The sequence below is a fragment of the Choloepus didactylus genome, chromosome 1 (genome assembly GCF_015220235.1).
Source record: "Choloepus didactylus isolate mChoDid1 chromosome 1, mChoDid1.pri, whole genome shotgun sequence".
Classification (NCBI taxonomy): Eukaryota; Metazoa; Chordata; class Mammalia; order Pilosa; family Megalonychidae; genus Choloepus; species Choloepus didactylus.
In genome coordinates, this window is record NC_051307.1 from 171,096,632 (window position 1) to 171,117,590 (window position 20,959).

At 36.1% G+C, this 20,959-nt stretch overlaps 1 protein-coding gene across 1 annotated transcript in view; it reads left to right on the forward strand.

Moving 5' to 3' along the window:
- Positions 1-20,959, forward strand: part of KCNH8 (potassium voltage-gated channel subfamily H member 8) — a 449,367-nt gene that overhangs the window by 136,235 nt on the left and 292,173 nt on the right. Inside the window, exon 2 of the mRNA XM_037828156.1 lies at positions 8,837-9,070. Coding sequence (XP_037684084.1) covers positions 8,837-9,070 — 234 coding nt within the window. The remainder of the gene's footprint in view (positions 1-8,836; positions 9,071-20,959) is intronic.

Here is a 20,959-nt window from a genome sequence, read left to right on the forward strand (position 1 = left end):
TTACTTTTGTGTGTGTGGTAATGAAAATGTTCAAAAATTAATTTTGGTGATGAATGCAAACTATGTAATGGTCCTGTGAACAACTGTACGCTTTGTATGACTGCACAGTATGTGAATATATCTCAATAAAATTGAATTACTAAAAAAAACAAAATAAACAAACAAAACAAATAGGCTACAAGTTTATGTCACTTGTTTAACAAATATTTTCTGAGTACCTTTTATGTGCCTGGCACTGTTCTTGGGGTTATGAGTACATTCAAGAACAAAACATACCAAACCTCTGTCCTTGGGAAGCAACATGCCCTGGCAGAGTATTTAATAATACTAGATTTTAAAAAAGTAAACAGATGATGTGAAAGACTATTTGTCTAAAACATTAATTCTCTAAGACTCAAACCAGAGAGAAGGTGGTTACATTTTAATGTGACTACATATGCATTTGTAGAGAATTAATTGTGAATAAATAGCATTTCATTATTGCCATTAAGGTTTCTGAAGTTTCCCTTTCATTCATTTTACATTTGATTACCAACGTCACTGTCATCAAAAAAAAAAAAAAAAAAAAAAAAACCCAAAGCATTCTTTCTCAAAATTTAAAAAAAAACAAAGTTTAAAAAAACAAAATTTAAAAAAAGCATTCTTTCTCAAAATTAAATTCATTTACTGAACATTAAGAGGTGACAAACCTGAAAAAATTTGTACAACTTAATGTTGAAGCTCCCACTGCTAAAATAAGTGGAATTTGCAAAACTTATTGATGACTTTACTAATACCCAATTATGATAATGAGTATATAAACTTGCTTAAAATTTGTCTTAATGAGATTTTGTCTTTATTTATTGGGCCTTTAAGAATTTCTTTACATAATATTTTTTATTTTATCAAGATTGTTTTTAATCAAGGTATTTAACCACTCAAAGGAATAGAGTTTATCCTTAAAGATGATATTTTTAATAGGTATTACACATATGTAGTATGGAATTCAAAAGTTAGAAAAGGCTGTATACTATGAAAATGTCTCCTTTCCTATATTATCCTCAACCACCCAGTCATCCACTGTCACTAGGTTCTTGTAGATCTTTCCAGAGATGTTCTCAAGCAGCTTCTTAAACTTCAGTGTGCATATGAATTTTGTTAAAATTCAGATTCTGATTCTGGAGATCTGCTGTGAGACCCAAGTTTCTGCATTTCTAAAAAGTTCACATGTCGATGCTACTGGTCCAAGGTCCAGGCTCTTAATGGCAAGGCTGTGAAGCACATTGGTATGTATTTGTCTCTGTGCTTATGTGTTCACTGAACTGAACTGAGCAAGGCAGTCTCATAAATAGAACACATTGCTTTCTACTACTACTTTAGCACTTGATAAAGTTCCTGCTCTGAACTCTGCTTTGTCACACAGTTTTTCTCTAATCTTTGTCTGAAGTGATAATGTATACAGTGTTTAAAAAATCAAGCCATAAATTAAGACTGAAAACTAGCAGTATGACAACTTTGAAACATGATTCTGGGTCATGTGTAAATTTCCAGGACTATGAGAATCCCTCTTTGCAAATTTTCATTTGCTTTTTAAAATGTTAAAAAAATCCTCAATCCAAGTAACCGCCTAAATTTTGGAAAAGGGCACTCTGAGAACTTAAGCTTGCTTCCAGTACCATTAATCTAATGAAGATGCCATCATACTTGGAAATGATACAATTAAGATCCCTGAAATCAATATAAAGTGCAAAGATCATTTAAATATTTTAAAGTCATATCATGTTTGCCTGAGTAAAGTACTCTCAAGAGATGGCTGTGTTCGATGTCATGAGGCATACAAATGTGGTCTTTGTTACCAGTATGTAAAGGTAATAGGGAAAATATGGAGGCAACTCTTAAAACAAGATTAAAATTCATGTTTGTTTCTTGTGCTCTGCAAGAAGATGAGAACTAGATGACTTCAATTTGCTGGTCTACCTTGTCTGCATGGTAAGCCCACTTTAGTATGTGTATTTGCTAACACAACACAAAATCTAGTTTAAAAAGAGAACCAATATCAGAGGCATTTGCCAGAAATAATTATTTGAAATATCAAAGTCTAAATTTCTGCATTACTGCCAGAAAAATCACCTACAGATTCCTCTTTAATGCCAAGTCAATGTCTAGCAATGACTCCAGTGCTTTGAGTGGCTCTAGAGTTCTGTCATATGGAAAGTTCTGGGACTAGGTGCTGAGATGATTGCCTTTAAATAGTTGAGACTGCAGGGAGAGAGTTATTTGGGTCTGCCTAATCCCTTTGAGCATGCACTATCCTACCAAGTATCGTAATTCTCAAACCTGGGTTATGCAGTGGTGTACTTAAGTGGTATAAACAAAGTCATCCAAAACAGCATATCTTCCTGAAGTTTTGTTTGGATTAAAAAATTTGGCATGCTCATATTAAAACAAAACAGAGACATTAAAATAATCATGAATATTCAAGAGAGTAGAATGCAAAATTCTCATTAATTTTTAAGTGTGAGATTTCAAAACAATATTGAGCTTAGATCTCTGGCTCCAGGCCCCTTGGAATGAACAGTCGTTTGCTTCCACCAGTAGGATGATTGTTCAATGCAAAAAAATTTAGTAGTACTCTGATATATATTAAAAGGGCACAAGGAGATTGGGAATCAGATCATTTGAATAGAAATCACATTTCTATAACTTCTGTGAGAGTCTGCATTAGGGCTATATGAAATGTTTGGGAACTAAGAAAGTCACCACCACATTTTTGAAATACTGACTTTCTGGAGGAAATGATGAAGTGACTTAGGGTTTTCTGAAAAATCCAAACTAGATTAGGAGATGTAATTACTGACTTTTAAAAAATTTTCTCTATGGGAAAAAATATCTATGGCTTTGAGTTCTTTAGAGACTGGAAGAGGAAAAAATATTTTTCTAGAATTCACCTGTCTCTTGTTTCTCCGAGTCACTTCATTACAGAAAGAATGCACGGAATAGTAAACAGACTTTGTCCCATAGACTGGGTTTTAATCTCTAGCTTGGGACTTTGGATAGGAAACTAAAGTTCTCCAGTTCTCAGTGTTCTCATCTGAAAATAGGCACAGATATGAAGATGAAAAGACTTAGCAGATGAATGATTGCCTTCTCTCTTTCTTTTTTTTTATTTCTTCTATACCTTTCCATTCCTAACCTTATTCCCTTTGTGCTTGGAAAGTCAAAGATTAATAGCACGTGTCCATTTGAAGAGAAAAGTAAAGCGGTGCTCCATTTTAAGAGGTTGGACCAAATGACCTGGGTCTCTACCAACCATGAGATTCCATTTGATGATCCATGAAAGCTTCTTGTTAAGGAAGCATTTAGAGAAATAATCAAATGCCTGAAATGTAAACACATTTAGATCCTACTTTTATTGGTACTTTGAAATTGAATAAACACAAAAGGATGACTTAGAAACAAGCAGGGAGAGGAAAGTGTAGTATTTACAACAGATAAGCAGAGTTGATTTCTTAAAAGCTTAAATATCCTTGCACATTTATGGATAGTGATCTATCCATGATGGGTTTGTAATCATTATAGCAGTGGTTTTGTTTTACCCAATTCTGAAGTAGATGTCATGATTCTTCTTTGGGGATTCCAGCACTAGTATTCAGCAAAGCATATGTTTCCAGGTAGATACCAGGGTAAGTAGAACTACTCTTTCCCAAAGAGGAGGTATATTCATGTAGCCAGTATACTAAGCTTTATGGGGTGCCGACTGCCACTAAATTCTCCCTGGAATAGATATGCAATTACGTATGAGGACAAGTGCTAAATACAAACTTAAAATGCCAAAAACATGCTTTTTTTTTCTTTTTTTGCTTTGCTTTTGTAGTATATTTGCAGAACAATTAACTATCCCAAACACAGTATAGTCCTTATTTAAAACAGACAGACAAACAGATCAGGTCACTTGGTGAATCATTATGCAGCTCTTTTCAGATGTTCATGTAGCTTTGAAGGATTGGGCTTTTCTTATGTGCAGCAATGATTATTTGCCAATGATTAAGATGCAAAGGACATTAATGAAAGCAGTAACTCACTAAGGAATATGCAGAATGAAATACCATAGTATATAATATAAAAAAATCAGAAAAAAACTAGGCAATATGTTGCATGAGGATACATGTATAGGTGGTAAAAACTATAGAAATGGGAGTAATTATTACAAAAATTCATGCCATGGCTGCTTCTTTGAGGAAGGAGGGAAATACAATTTGCATAGTGCACACAGGGATAGTGTCAGGAGGAATGATCCGTGGATATTTATTGCTGTTTTAAAACATTGTTATACAATATTGTTAAAGCATGTTATGTTTCTTAGTTTTTAAAAATTTAAAAGGTAAAAAGACAAAACCCAATGACAAGAAGGCACAAATTCAGTTGAGAGACATCCAATCTATTATAGTAATTATTATAAAAGCAAATATATTAATCTCAGGCTGAGGACATATTTTCATATTGTATTTTTTAAAAAAATATTTAGATATATGCCATGTGTAAGACACAACCAAAATATAGGTTCTGAGAAGGGTTGAAAGTAGAAAGACGAGTATACCAAGTATACCAGAGGTACACTAGAAACATATGAACAAAAGAAAACTGTGTTAATATAGCTATATAGATGTTGGACAGACTGGACCTTAGGACAAAATACAATGTTATCCTCATTGTCTCCAATTCCTGTTACCCCTTTCATCCTCAGAACCTACTCCATCTAGGCATCTGCTCCTAACATTTCAGTACTTATGATAATTCCTCTCCATCTATTTTTGTCTTATTCCTAGCTAACAGTTTTCAAAGCCTAGGGTCTTTAATCTCTTAACTCTGATAGTTCTTATTAATGGTGTGTCACTCATTTGATACATATCGTATGGTGGGTTTAGTGTTATTGGTATTCAGGAATTTCTTTAATTAAACTGCAATATTCTAAAGGTAGAGAATAAGCCTTATTTTTCTTGAAACACCCCCTGTCATCATCCCCTAGGACCTCCATATGGTAGAGCCATGTCATCCATCATACAGTAGAAAGTCAATGAATATGTCAGCAGTTGACTGAAAAATGGCTTCTGAAAGCACACTCAAAGCTCTTCCAGAGTGTTTCAGTTTGTCAATGCCTTGCATTCACACATTCTAAGTAATCTCTCAGTCAGAGGTTTAGAATGGAAGGAGAGAGAGATCATGGTTAGAAAATGACCCAAAGCTGTGCAAACTTGGTTAGACTAAGACCACAATCCCACCGCCAGGTGAAGAGTGAGCCCCTCTGAACCTGGTTGGTAAACCTACAGGCTCGTGACTGTGATCTTTAAGGGCAGAGACCTCACCTAATAAGCTTTTTTTGCTCCACACAAATGAGACAGAGTCTGACACATAATTTATAGTCAATAAATGCTTCTGCAAAGTTTCAGAGAATTACATACTTGCCTGGGATCATCTAGTTCACTCCCATGGCTTCAAGACAATGCCCCCTTGAAGGTCCAGTGTGAGTCTCTAGCTAGGATGCAGAGTTAGCACTAGAATTGGTACTCTGGGGTTAGGGGCTGATTGAAGCAAAACTGAATAAGCGGATTTGGTTGTCAGCTGATGGTGGACTATGTTTGCAAACAGATAACGGAAGTTTGGAAAGAGATGGGGAAGCCCATGGAATCCTTCTAGCCATTGGGAAGTAGCTAGAGACCTTTGTTTCTCCTGGAATGCAAGAAAGGCTTTTTGATTCTGTGTTCATGGATAAGAAGGATAAATGTCATTAAGATGTCAATTCTACCCAAATTGATCTACAAATTCAATGCAATACCAATCAAAATTCCAACAACTAATTTGCAGAATTGGAAAAGTTAGTTACCAAATTTATTTGAAAGGGAATGGGGCCTTGAATAGCCAAAATCATCCTGAAAAAGAAGAATGAAATAAGATGACTAATTCTTCCTGACTTTAAAGCTTATTATAAAGCCACAGTGGTCAAAACAGCATGGTACTGGCATAAAGATAGACATATTGATCAATGGAATTGAACTGAGAGTTCAGAAATAGACCCTCAGACCTATGGTCAATTGATTTTTGACAAACCCCATAATCCACTGAGCTGGGACAGAATGGTCTTTTCAGTAAATGGTGTCAGTAGAACTGGATATCCATATCCAAAGGAATGAAAGAGGACCCCTACTTCACACTCTATACAAAAATTAACTCAGAGTGGATCAAAGACCTCAATATAAGAGCCAATACTATCTAACTCCCAGAAGAAAATACAGAGAAACATTTTTAAGACCTAGTGATAGGAGGTAGCTTCTCAGACCTTACACCCAAAGCACATGGAACGAAAGAAAAAATAGATAAATGTGAACTCCTCAAGATCAAATACTTCTATGCTTCAAACAACTTTTATCAAAAGGGTGAAAAGGTAGCAAACTCAATGGGAGAAAATATTTGATAACCACATATCTGATAAGTGTTTGATATCCAGTATATATAAAGAAATCATACAACTCAACAACAAAAAGACAAACAACCCAATTATAAAATGGGCAAAATACGTGAATAGACACTTCTCCAAAGAGGAACTACAAATGGCGGAAACACACATGAAATGAAGTTCATCTTCATTAACTGATAGGGAAATGCAAATCAAAACCACAATGAAATATCATCTCACACCTATTAGAATGGCCACGATTAAACCAGTAGGAAACTACAAGTGTTGGAGTGGAAGTAAAGAAACGGGAACACTTATTCACTGCCAGTGAGAATGCAAAATGATACAACTGCTGTGGAAGGCAGCTTGGTTATTCTTCAGAAAACTAAATATTGAGTTGCCTTATGACCTACCAGTTCCACTACTTGGAAGATCTTAAAGCAGGGATATGAACAGACATTGCAAACTGATGTTCATTGCAGCATTGTTCACAAATTGCCAAAAGATGGGAACAATCCATAACATTCATTATCAACCAATGAATGGATAAACAAAATGTGGTATTTACATGCAATGGAATGTCGCTCAGCAGTAAGAAGGAATGAAGTCCTGAAGCACGCAACAATATGGATGAACACTGAAAACAAATGCTGAGTGAAATAAGTCAGACAAAGGGACAAATATTGTATGATGATTTCACTAATATGAAGAAACTAGACTATGTAACTCATAGTCATAAAACTTACAATATATTACCAAGAGATAGAATGAGACTAGAGAATGGGGAGTGATTGCCTAATATATACAGAATTTTTAATCAGGTTGAACTTAAATTTTTGGAAATGGATAGAGGTGAGGAAGCTTGTTATCGGGATTATAAGTAACTGTGCTGAATTGTAGGTGAATTTGGTTGAAAGGGGATGCTCAGAGTCATGTACATCACAAGAAGTAAACCTAGAGGTTAAAATATGGGATTGTATAACACAGTGAAACTTGTGGTGGACGTTGTTTATGGTTAACACTATAAATATAAATATTTTCTTTCATTAACTAATACCTATGTACAAAGAGTTAAAAATCGAGTGGTATATGGAGAAAAGGACCTATTGCAAGCTATGGTCTATAGTTAACAGTAATATTTTAATATTCTTTCATCAACAGTAACAAACATACCATAGCAATGCTAGGGGTCAATAATGGGGGGGATAAGGGGTATGGGATGTTTTAGATTTTCTTTTTTTATATCTATTTGTTATTTTTCTTTTTGGAATAATGAAAGTGGTCTAAAATTGAATGTAATGATGACTGAACAACTAGGTGATGAATCTGTGAGCCATGGATTGTATACTTCGGATGGATTATATGGTGTGCGAATATATCTCAATAAAATTTGCAGCTAAATAAAAAGATAGGCTGTCTGCTGCAAACCTGTTTTAAGCTTACTATTCTTTGAATACATAAAGCACATGATACAAAATTCAAAGGAGACAGTAGGGTATAAGGTAAAAACAGGTGTTCCTCCCACTTCTAACCAGAGTTCCTTCTCTAGAGATAAACACAGTTACCAGTCACTCCATTTATTTTAGATAAAGTTGAACATATCATATGTGGGCATACATGTACATGTTTGTATGCCTTTATATGTTTTTATTTCAGATAAATAGTTCATACTATACATACAACCTATCAAAGGGTTTTATAAATTCCTTACTTTAGGTCAAGGGTGACAGCATATTGACACCTGAGGAGTGGCCCTTAATCAGTGAGGTAGGTGAGTTGGTGGCTAAATACCCCAGCTTTCTTTCCTCTCAGTGGGACAGTGCTGAGTTGCATTCTACACAGTATTTTGTAGCGGCCCTATGGGATTGTCCATAGCAGTAAATGCCTTTTTACCTCACTCTTTAATACCTCTCCTCCCTTTCTTATTTCATTTCCCAACTTGCTCACTTCCTGGAATCACCTCACAAATAAACTTCTTACACTCAAATCCTTGTCTCAGGATCTGCTTTTGGGGAAATCAAAAGTAAGGAAACTACGCTGTAGACTGCTTGAGTAAATTGTTCAAGTTCACCTATATATTAAGTGACAGATTCAGGATATGAACCCGGTTCTGTGCTGAAAAGCATGTTACTGTCCTGCCAACTGCGTGGTAAATATCTCAAACACAGGTCAGAGAATATTATGTTGCCTTCACAGTATGTTACAAAATGCAAGAAATAGAGTTTAACACTTCTGCCAATTAATGCCATTTTATATTTTGGAATATCTCTTTCCCACATCAGGACATGCATTTTAGGCAATATTGGCCAAACATGTGTGCTCATAATTTTTACTAAAATTGTGACTTACAAAAGAGTTTCTCACTCTTGTTTGTTTGCTAAGTGTCTTCTCCTTGTTCTTCTACAGATAGCAACTTTATCCTTGCCAATGCCCAGGTGGCTAAGGGTTTCCCCATAGTCTACTGTTCCGATGGCTTCTGTGAGCTTGCTGGATTTGCCCGAACTGAAGTCATGCAGAAGAGTTGCAGCTGCAAGTTCTTATTTGGCGTTGAAACCAATGAGCAACTGATGCTTCAGATAGAAAAGTCATTGGAAGAAAAAACAGAATTCAAAGGGGAAATTATGTTCTACAAGAAGAATGGTGAGTTGGCTTTCTTTGGAGCTCATTGGAGAGCTGTGAAAGGTTGCCTTTTGTCAACTTGACAATTGCTCCATAACTCCCATTAAGGTTTAGTGGTGTTTCATATAAATATAGTCAGTTCTAGAAGTTCCATAAACGACTTGGGCCATGACCTTATTTTAGATATTAGTAGCAAATACTGCCAGGAAATTTAGCATTAGAATGATAAATATTCAATGTCAATATATTAACTGAGTTAATATATGTTAAAATAAAGTGAATTACTATTATATTATGGTCATTTTAAATATATATATATATTAAATATGATAGTTTCAAATATATCAGCATATGGCCTTTTAGCCAGAGATATTTTTCCAAATTTTATGCCTTTAGGGAACACATCTCCAGAGTTTCACTGACTGAAAAGGAAATTTAAAAGACACCAGCATGTGCATTTTCTCTTCTAGTTCCCTGGGCACAGAGCCTTTGTCACTACTCCCTTAAGTCGTAAAGACTAAACAAGGGACGCAGTGTCTCAGGGTGGGTATAAATTTGCCTGGATTCAAAAGTACCACTGGGGAAAGAATAAGCACTTTCTCGTGGCTACAGTTTTGTGACTCTCTCCTAGAAGAAAGTAGTATGGTATCTGCAATGCCTGTGTCCTATGGTGGAATAGATATCAATAGCCTAAGAGCAGTGTCAGTTGGTGTGAATCCAAGTGGCAATATTTTGAGGAAATACTAAATCAAAAGTCAGGACATACCATCATTTCCCCAGTATTTAAGAGTCTCTCTCTTTCTTTCATTGCTTTCCTTCTTCCTTCTAGTAGCAGAACCCTGAGTTTTAACTGGGCACGTTGCTACCAGGCTAGAGATTACATTTCCCAATCTCATTTGCAGTTAGGTGGGCATGTGACTAAGTTTTAGGCTAGTGATATATGAGATGGATGATTTATGCAACTTCCAGAACAAATCCCTTATCAATGGAATTATTTTCCTGTAGTTGTTCCCTTTCCATTGTCCCATGGATCAGACTATTAAGGCCAGGCTGGTGAGCTGTCTTTGACCATTTGACAAAGACAGTACCATAGGGGAATACAGAGCCACAAGATAGACAGAAACTGGATATTGGGACAGATCAACTTTCCCCGACTAAGAGAAATAAGCCTAAGAGAAATGCATTTCTATCTCACTATAATTTTGGGTCTTTTTGTTACAACATTTAGCTTGCACCCTAATGCAGGATTTCTCACCTTTTGTACTATTGATACTTTGGCCCAGATAATTCTTTGTCATGGGAGGCTGTCTTGTGCATTGTAGATGATTAGATGCCAGTAGTACCCCCGGTTGAGAACAACTGCTCTAGTTAATACAGTGGCAAGTCCCATCTCGGTTCCTGCAATATTTTCGCGAAGGCAGTTAACAATTTGGCTTACTAGCACCATGAGAGTAAGTTATAGTCTATTTCAGGGGTATGAGCATTCACAAAAGTTTATAGGGTCTGTTTCAACTGATATTTTTGTCTATGAGTAATAGAATGTCCAACTATAGTGGTAAACAATAAAAACAGATTCTGGGGGAAGTGGTTCCAGAGATTGTTAATTCAGTGGTGTAACTGTCATAATCAAGGACCCACTTGCTTTCTACCTTCCTACTCTGAGATCCTCAATGTTACCTTTTTAAAATTTATTATGGAAAGTTATGTATGTGTGTGTGTGTGTATTTATTAGGAGAATGACTGTATAGGCAACCAAGAGTATATAGTATATGTCATGGAATTTATCCACATTGTAACTTCATTGACTATTCCCTTTGAGCTCACCCCCTATTTCCATAACCATATCTTACCCCCACTACTTAGTATTGGAGTCAATGTCAGGATGAGAGAAAGGATCCTTCAAATGGGAGCTGCATTCCATCTTATAAGTTATTTGTCCTTGAAGGGCATCCTGTGATCATGTGGCTTTTGGATATGCAGTAGCATTAAAGAGCATTTCTCTGGGATAGGATAGGATATCCCACCTCTTTGACTCTAGGAACACAGGCTCAATAGGTAAGACCTACATAGTAAATATGATAAAATAAAAGGTTCCTAATGCTAACTACTTATACCATGATCTTTGAAAAGAGAACCTGAGATAAAAAAAAAATGGAGGATGTCACTGAGAATACAGACTGGTAGGCAGTGATAAAACTGCCATCCGATAGAGCAAAGGGAAGAGGGAAATCCTTTGTCTGAAATATCTGCTGACTGCAGACTTGTCCTTCTTACGAAAGGCGCCTGGTATAGGACACTCACATCCATTTGAGTGTCTTCCTTTTTTGCTGTCCTCAAAATAGTCCAAATGTGACACCCCTGAGAAAGGTCTAGGCCAAGGAGAAGAATCTAGGTGTTAAGCCCAAAGTATGGAAATTTTGGAGGACAGATAAGTCGAAGGCATAGAGGACAGAGTGGAAGTCAATACCCAAAAGAATTTTCTGAGCCCAGTTTTTTTTTTTTTTTTTTTTTTTTTTAATAAGTTGCCTGCAGCCCTGGACCCATGTGGGTGGGAATCATTAAAAGCACCAATTCCTTCTAAACCCATCACCGTGGGGAACTGTCTGACATTCAGAGCAACGTAACTGATCCAATTGCAAATGATTGAAAATTGCCCTCTACCCTATGCTAATCATGCTGCATTATAGCTATTTATATAAATGTCTGTCTCCACATTCAATTGTGAGCCTTTGAAGGCACAGCTATACATTAATTATTTCCACATCCCCAGTGACTGCAGCCTTGAGTCTAGAGCAGTGCCCATCAAATCCTAGTTTCTCAGTAAATGCTTGCAGAATGGAATCGAAATTGATCATTAGAGAGGCCTATGGATACTTTAAAAAATTACTAGATTTCTGATTTTTAAAATAAGCTTGTGACCTCAAGGGTCCTCTTTCCTTTCTTCAAGGTCATTTTCTTTTAATATATTTTAGACAGTGGGTGCTTTTCTTTCATCTTCTCCAGAGACCTGTCGATTTTCTGTGATTAGCAGCTTTGCTCCTTACTGCTGCTATTGCTCCCCGGAGCTCGTGGAAATGTGAGGGGAAAAGGCTGCCCCTTTTTCCTGCCCAGGCGTCCAATTCCAATAACCTGATCCAACGCTGGTGACACAGAGCAGATTATACTAAGGGTCTACGACGTCTTATAGGAATTAGATCGTGATGCCAAATATGCCTTTTTTTCAGAGTCCAAAGAAAAAGAGAAGTAGGAAACCCTTCACTGGCATTACCCAGAACCCCAGATATTACTGTTGCCTCATGTCTTGATGTCTGCCCTCCCTTCCCTCTCTCCTCCACTTTAAAGAGAGTCCCCACTTTAATTCGTCCCAGAATATCCCCACCCTCTATAAGAAAACTTCATTATTTAACCACTCAATTTGTCCTCCCTCAAGGATCAGTCCTCCTTTCCTGACCAGGAAAAATGTATGAGGTACAGATTCTCCAGCAGAACTCAATCCAAAATGCAGAGTAATTCAGCCCCAAATAAAACCGTAACAGGATTTGGAAGAATAGTCCATGTCTGGTCTATTTTCTTACATCTACTCTAGTAGGATGTGAAATTATGCCCCCTTCTCCCTGTGGACATCTGGTCTCCTCTAGACAACTCATGCAGTTAATAGACACATAGAACCATGCACACACACACATGCATCCTAAAATAAAGAATGATTATAAGAGATGGTGCAGTCTTAAAAAGTCAATAACTAGAATAATAATAGCTAGCTATGACTTTTATAACACTTACAATGCTCTACAAACTGTTCCAAGCACTTTACTTTTATTTATATTAGCCCTTTTAATGCTACAACAATCCTGAGCAGAAGATACTTTTATTGTCATATTACAGATGAGGAAACTATAGTAGAGAAAGAACACTTTTTTTTTTTAAATCAGGCAATAATTATGAAGGCAACTAGACTTATAGATAATATAATATGCGAACTGTTCTCTGCCCAAAGTGGAGATAGTAATATTTTACATTTTTATGCTCAGGAACCAGCTAACATTTTCCATTTCTTGTTCTCCTTCTATACACCAAGTCCAGGATCAACCTAGATATCAGGAATGAGTACCATTAGGGTTCCTTTTCAAAGAACAGTCCCATCCATTAATGTAGATATGCAATGAACATTAACCAGGGATGCTGTGGGCAAGCAAAATGTGTTATCATCCTAATTAAGGGTAACCATTTTATTAACTTTGTGCCTGTCTTCTCATTTTTTAAGATAAGTCATTTATATGAATTTGTGGCTTCCTCCTTTTCTTATATGTAGCACACTTTACATGCTTCTGCACCTTGCAGAATAATATGTATCTTGCAGAACAGTATATACTGGAGACCACTCATTCTTTTATAACAGCTGCATACTATTAAATTGTATGGATTTACGATAGTTGATTCAACCAGCTCCCTACTGATGGATGTTTGGGCTCCCTCTAAATTGTGGTTTGTTTTCTCTGTTCTTTCTTTCTCACTAATATCCCTTTTGGTATTTAAGAAGCTTTGTGTATTTTTCTAGAAGTTATCTTTTCTGTAAGACTTTTAGCCTTTATATAACACTGACAGTCCCAACTTTTAAAGATACTGTGTTGGTTTCTTACCCTAAGCAATGTTGAAATTGGCTAGGAGCCATTACTCCCTCCTTTCCCTCTCCCTGCACTTTTTGTTGTTGTTGTTGTTATATATATTTAACTTACTTTCCCTGCACTCTTTTCAAGTAACATTCTTTTGGTATCAGTTAATACCTATAAGGTAATCAGCAAGTTTGTTCTGCTTTCCTTGTAGTCTCCCTTTGCTCTCCTTCCACCTTTTTGATGAGTGCATTTACATTGCCAGAGCACATAACAATTACATGTATTCTGGCACTTTTATATTCCATCATTTAATCTTATTTCCATGGTTAAACATGCTTAAAAATCACCATCAGTCCTTACCTAAAGCTTCTCCAATAATTTATTGGTTTTCTGAAGCTTGTTCTCTGGGCCATTGCTCAGGAAGGGCTCATGGAAACATTTTTCCCTGAGTTCTTGCATTTTCATAACAGTGTGACTGTGGCCTTTGCACTTTTAGATCAGTTAAGCTGAAAGATAAACTTTAGGCTTTCATTTTATTCATTTGAATATCTCAATTATGTTATGTCCTTGTGTACTGGTGTAGAGTGTTTTATTCTAAATGAGCTGCTAATGAAGTGACTTTATATTTTGTTCTGAACATTCAATGGATTCATCTTATTTCCTTCAGTTCCAATAGTTTCACTAGAATCTATCTTGGTGCAGACCAGATGTTGGCCAGGTTTTCAGTTCACATTCAGATAGTAAACATTTTACATTTTGTGGGTGATACTGTCTCTGTTGCAAGTAATCATCTCTGTCAATGTGGAATAAAAGCAGCCATAAACAATACATAAATGAATGGGTGTGGCTGTGTTCCAATAAAATTTTACTTATAATAACAAGAAGTGAGCTGGATTTGGTTTTGGGACATAGTTTGCTGACTCTTGGTATAGAATATTTCAGTCTACTTCTTCCCCTTATACATGGTATATCTTTCAGTCTGTAAGTTTAAGTTCCTTATTTCAGAAATTTTTTTTTATATATATATTATGATTATCATTGGATTTCTCTGTTCCATTGCTTTGGTTTTCTTCTCTGAGGACATATATCTGTGTTGGACCTTCTTTGCTTGTTCTCTATATCTAACACTTCCATTCTCTTTCTTCGTTTCTGATTTTTTCCCCCTCTCCCATTTCTCTCCTTGTGTCCTCTGTTTCCTTTTTTGTACTCTTGTGGTATCCACTCACACTTGTGTTTCTTCTACCTGAGTTTTGAGCTCTTTATCTTGCACTTGTATGTCCTCCTGAGCTCTGTTACCTGATATTTTTATATTATTCTTTTGCTTATCTGTATAATTTCCAAGCCTTTTTACATCAATTTATGCTATTATTTCAGAGGTTGTATCATTGTCTTAATTACTTTTCACTCGTTTTGAAAGATTTGTTTTTTGTCTGCTTTATGGATATATTTTGGGGGTGTCTTCATTTTCTGTATGTATGTTGTTCAGGTAAGTATTCTCTTTACTTTCTCTTTCATCCTCTTCTATTGTCATGTTTAAATGCGATGTAATTTCCTTTGTTTTTGGTAGAATATAGGGCATATAGATGTGTTAGGAAAGCTTTTCTGAATCTATGGCCCTAAGGCTCCTGCCATTAGCACAAGTATTTTTTTTTTTTAATGGATTCTCTGTATAGCTACATCTCTGGCACTTTCTGAGATAGGTTTCCTTTGGGCCGCTCCCACACTAGTATCTGAACCTTCTCCTTTTTTTTTACCCTGATCTTACCACTCTGATCAAGAGGGGTTCTGGTTCCAGAAGCTTCTCTTCAGTAGAGAATTCTATCCTTCCAAGACAGAATTTCTGCTGGATTTTCTGAGAGCACTGAAGTCTCAGGCAGCCCCAACACCATCTAATTTTTATGTAGTCCCCTTGCACTCACCTTCAATTTGGAAATGGTGAAGCTCTCTTCCAGTTTCAGTTGGTTTCAGATCTGTCTGCTGAATTCTCCACTCAGAGAGTTCTTTCTTTTGGGGGTTAGTACCTGTTGGTGATTTATGAGCTCTCACTCTCTTAGGGCTGTGAGAAGTCTCTTTCCCTGACCTGTTTTATTCTGCCCAGGCCCTATTTCTGAAAGGGTCTGGATTCTTAGTCTGTTTTGCCTAATCATCTTATATTCCGAGGTTTATGGAGACCTATTGTCACAGAGTGTTTTGTTTTGTTTTGTTTTGTTCTCTCACATGCAAGAACAGTTTTATATTTCTACATTTAGTCACAATCATTGACCACTCCAGTTTTTGCTAAGTTAAACAGTCCCAGTCTTTACCTCCATCTTTACCTAAGATGTTGTACATGCTTCTAGCCCACCTTTTTCAGCTTTACTCATGGACATCTTTGTTCGCTGTAGTTACAATATTGTGATACGATCACACAGTATTATGCTATCTATTTCTGGGTCTATACAATCAAGCCTGCTGAACATTCTGTAGTCCTTCAGCATCAAATGCCCAATCTCTACCCTCTTTCTGTCTCCTGGTAACCTGTGTTATCAGCTCTTAACTCTCAAAGTTTGCTCATTAATGTTAGTTCATATTAGTGAGACCATACAGTATTTGTCTTTTTGTTTCTGGCTAACTTCACTCAACATAATTTCCTCAAGTTTCATATGTGTTATTACGTGTTCTGCGTCTTTGTTCTGTCTTACAGCTGCATAACATTGCATCCTGTGTATGTTCCACAGTTTGTTTATCCAGTCCTCCATTGATGGACATTTGGACTGTTTCCATCTCTTGGCTACTGTGAATAATGCCACGATAAACTTGATTTACAAATGTCTGTTCATGTCTTAACTTTCAGTTCCTCTGATAATATACCTAGCAATGGAATAGCTGGGTCATATGGCAAATCTATGCTTAGCTTCCAGAGGAACTGCCACACTGTCTTCCAGAGTGGTTGCACCATTCTGCATTCCCATCAACAGTGAATAAGTGTGACTCTTTCTCCACATCCTCTCCAGCACTTGTGATTTTCTGTTTTTTTGGATAATGGCCATTCTGGTAGGTGTGAGATGATATCTCATTCTGATTTTGATTTGCATTTCCCTAATAGCCAATGAAGTTGAGCATGTTTTTCATGTTTTTGAATCATTTGTATGTCCTCTTCAGAAAAGTGTCTGTCCATGTCTTTTGCCCATTTTTTGATTGGGTTATTTGTCTTTCTGTTGATGAGTTGTAGGATTGCTTTATATATTCAGGATATTAAATGCTTATGTGATATGTGGTTTCCAAATATCATCTCCCATTGTGTAGGCTGCCTTTTAACTTTTCTGACAAAGATCTTTGATGTACAAAAGTGTTTAATTTTGAGGAGATCCCATTGGTCTATTTGTTCTCTGGTTGCTCATGCTTTGGGTGTAAGGTCTAGAAGAACATCTCCTATCACAAGATCTTTATGAAATTGCCCTACATTTTCTTCTAAGAGTCTTACAGTCTTAGCACTAATGGTTAGGTCTTTGATCCATTTTGAGTTAATTTTTGTAGATGGTGTGAGACAGGGGTCCTCTTTCATTCTATTGGAACTGGATATCCAGTTCTCCAAACACCATTTATTGAAGAAGCTGCTCTGTCACAGTTACTTTGACCTGACCACCTTGTCAATGATCAATTGTCTATAGATGAGATGGTAAATTTCTGAACCCTCAATTTGATTCTATTGGCCAGTACATCTATTTTTATGCCAATACCATTCTGTTTTGATCACTGTATTTTGTAGTATGCTTTAAAGTCAGGTAGTGTGAGACCTTCCACTTTGATCCTCTTTTTCAAGTTATTATTGGCTATTCAGGGCACCCTGCCTTCCAAATAATTTAGTTATTAGTTTTTCTATTTCTGCAAAGTAAGTTGTTGGGGTTTTAATTGGTATTGCCTTGAATCTATAAATCAGTTTAGGTAGAGCTGACATCTTAATTATATTTAGTCTTCAAATCCATGAACATGATATGTTCTTCCATTTTTTTTAGGTCCTGTTTGATTTCTTTTAGCAGTTTCTTGTAGTTTACTTTGTATAGGTCTTTTGTGGCCTCTGTTAAGTTTATTCCTCAATACTTGATTCTTTTGGTTGTTATTGTAAATGGATTTTTTTTTTAAATTTCTTCCTCTTGTTGTCCATTACTTGTGTACAAGAACACTACATGTTCTTCCATATTGATCTTATAGCCTGCCACTTTGCTGTATTCATTGATTAGTTCTAATAGCTTTGCTGTAGATTTTTCTGGATTTTCTACGTATAGAATCACGTCATCTGCAAAGAGTGAAAGTTTTACTTCTTCTTCTCCAATTTGGATGCCTTTTATTTCTTTTTCTTGCCTAATTGCTCTAGCTAAAACTTCCAGCAAAGTGTTGAATAACAATGGTAACAGTGGACATTCCTGTCTTGTTCCTGATCTTATAGGGAAGAAGGCTTTCAGTCTCTCCCCATTGAGTATGATGTTAGCTGTGGATTTTTCATATATTGCCTTTATCATTTTGAGAAAATTCCCTTCTATTTCTATGCTTTGAAGTGTTTTCATCAAGAAAGGATGTTGAAGTTTGTCACATGCCTTTTCTTTACGGATAGAGTTGGTCATGTGGTTCATCTGCTTTGAGTTATTGATGTGGCGTATTACCTTAATTGATTTTTTTGTGTTGAACCTGCCTTGCATACTGGAATAAACCCCAGTTGGTTGTGGTGTATGATTTTTTTAATGTGCTGCTGGATTTGATTTGCAAGTATTTTGTTGAGGATTTTTGCATCTATATTCATTAAAGAGATTGGTCAATAATTTTCTTTTTCTGCAGTATCTTTGCCTGATTTTGGTATTAGGGTGATGTTGGCTTCATAGAATGAGTTGGGTAGCTTTCCCGCCTCTTCAGTTTTTTTGAAGAGTTTGAGCAGGATTGGTATTAATTCTTTCTTGAATGCTTGGTAGAATTCACATGTGAAGCCATCTGGTCCTGGGCTTTTCATTTTTGGGGAGCTTTTTGATAACTGACTCAATCTCTTTGCTTGTGATTGGTTTGTTGAGGTCTTCTATTTCTTCTTGGGTCAATGTTGGTTGTTAATGCTTTTCTAGGAAGTTGTCCATTTGGTGTAAGTTTTCCAGTTTATTAGCATTTAGTTGCTCGTAGTATCTTCTCATTATTTCCTTTAGGTCTGCAGGGTCAGTAGTTACGTTTCTTTTCCCATTTCTGATTGCATTTATTTGCATCCGCTCTCTCTCTCTCTCTCTCTTTTTTTTTTTTTTTGTTAGCCTAGGTAGGGTTCTATCAATTTTGTTGATTTTCCTGAAGAACTAGCTTCTGGTTTTGTTGATTCTCTCTATTGTTTTCCTGTTCTCAGTTTCATTTATTTCTGCTCTAATCTTTGTTATTTCTTTCCTTCTCTTTGCTTTGGGGTTAGTTTGCTTTTCTTTCTCTAGTTCCTCCAGGTGGACAGTTAATTCCTCAATTTTTGCTCTCTCTTCTCTTTTAATATAGGCATTTAGGGCAATAAATTTCCCTCTCAGCACTGCCTTTGCTGCATCCCATAAGTTGATATGTTGTGTTTTCATTGTCATTGGTCTTGATGTATTTATTAATTTCTCTTGTAATTTCTTCCTTTACCCACTGGTTTTCTAGTAGTATGTTGTTTAGTCTCCATATACTTGTAAATTTTACAGTCTTCTGTTATTCATTTCCAACTTCATTCTGTTATGATCCAAGAAAGTGTTTTTTATAATATCAATATTTTTTAAATTGTTGAAACTCCTAGAGAGTGTTCCGTGAGCACTTGAGAAAAATGTGTATCCTGCTGTTGTGTGGTATAGAGATCTTTGAATGTCTGTCAAGTCTTGTTCATTTATCATACAATTCAGCATCTCCCTTTCCTTCTTGATCCCCTGTCTAGATGTTCTATCCATCGGTGAGAGTGGTGTATTGAAGTCTCCCACTATTATTGTTGAGTTATCTTCTTTTCTTTCAGTGTTCTCATTGTTTGCCTCATGAATTTTGGGGCACTCTGGCTTGGTGCATAAATATTTATGATTGTTCTGTTTTCTTGATGAAGTGACCCTTTTATTAATATATAGTATCCTTCTTTGTCTCTTAATTGTTTTACTTTTGAAGTCTAATTTGTCTGATATTAATATAGTTACTCCCACTTTTTTTTCTGGTTGCTGTTTGCATGAAATATCTTTTTCCAACCTTTCACTTTCAGCCTATTTTTGTCCCTTTGTCTAAAGTGAGTTTCTTGTAGACAGCATATAGATGGGTCCTGTTTTTTAATCCATTCTGCCAGTCTGTGTCTCTTTATTGGGGAGTTTAATCCACTAACATGTAGTGTTATTACTGTAAGGGCAGTACTTTTTTCTGTCATTTTGTCTTTTAGATTTTATATGTCATGTCTTATTTTTTCCTCTCTCTCTTTTTACCCTTCCTGATAATTTTCATTTCTATACTCTTTCTCCTGTCTTTTCCTATCAGCCTGTAACACTCCCTTTAGTATTTCTTATAGCACTGGTTTCTTATTCACAAACTCTCTCAGTGTCTGTTTGCCTGAAAATATTTTAATCTCTCCTTCATTTTTGAAGGACAATTTTGCCAGATATAGAATTCTTGGTTGGCAGTTCTTCTCTTTCAGTATCTTAAATATATCATGCCACTGTCTTCTTGCTTCCATGGTTTCTGCAGAGAAATCTGTAAATAGTCTTATTGAGCTTCCCTTGCATGGGATGGATTTTTTTTCTCTTGATGCTTTCAGAATTCTCTTTGTCTTTGACATTGGACAATCTGATCAGTAAGTGTCTTGGAGTAGGCCTATTGGGATCTATTCTGTTTAGGGTACACTGTACTTCTTGATTCTGTAATTATCTATCTTTCATAAGACTTGGGAAATTTTTAGTGATTATTTCTTCTATTATTCTTTCTGCCCCTTTCACCCTCTCTTCTCCCTCTGGGACACCCATAACATGTTTATTTGTGTACTTCATCTTGTCACTCAGCTCCCTAAGACCCTGCTCGTATTTTCCCTTTCTTTTCACTGTTCTTTGGTGTGTGTGAATTCAGATGTCTGGTCTTCCAATTCACTGATCCTTTCTTCTGTCTGTTTAAATCTACTGTTGTATCCCTCCATTCTCTTTTTGTCTCCTCCATTATGCCCTTCATTCCCATATGTTTTGCCTTTTGTTTTTTTTTTTTGGTCATCCAGTGTCTTCCTTATATCCTTCATCTCTTTTGCTATATCTTCCCTCAGTTCATTGACTTAATTTTTGAATTCATTTAGGAGACTTATTTGAATATCTTTAAT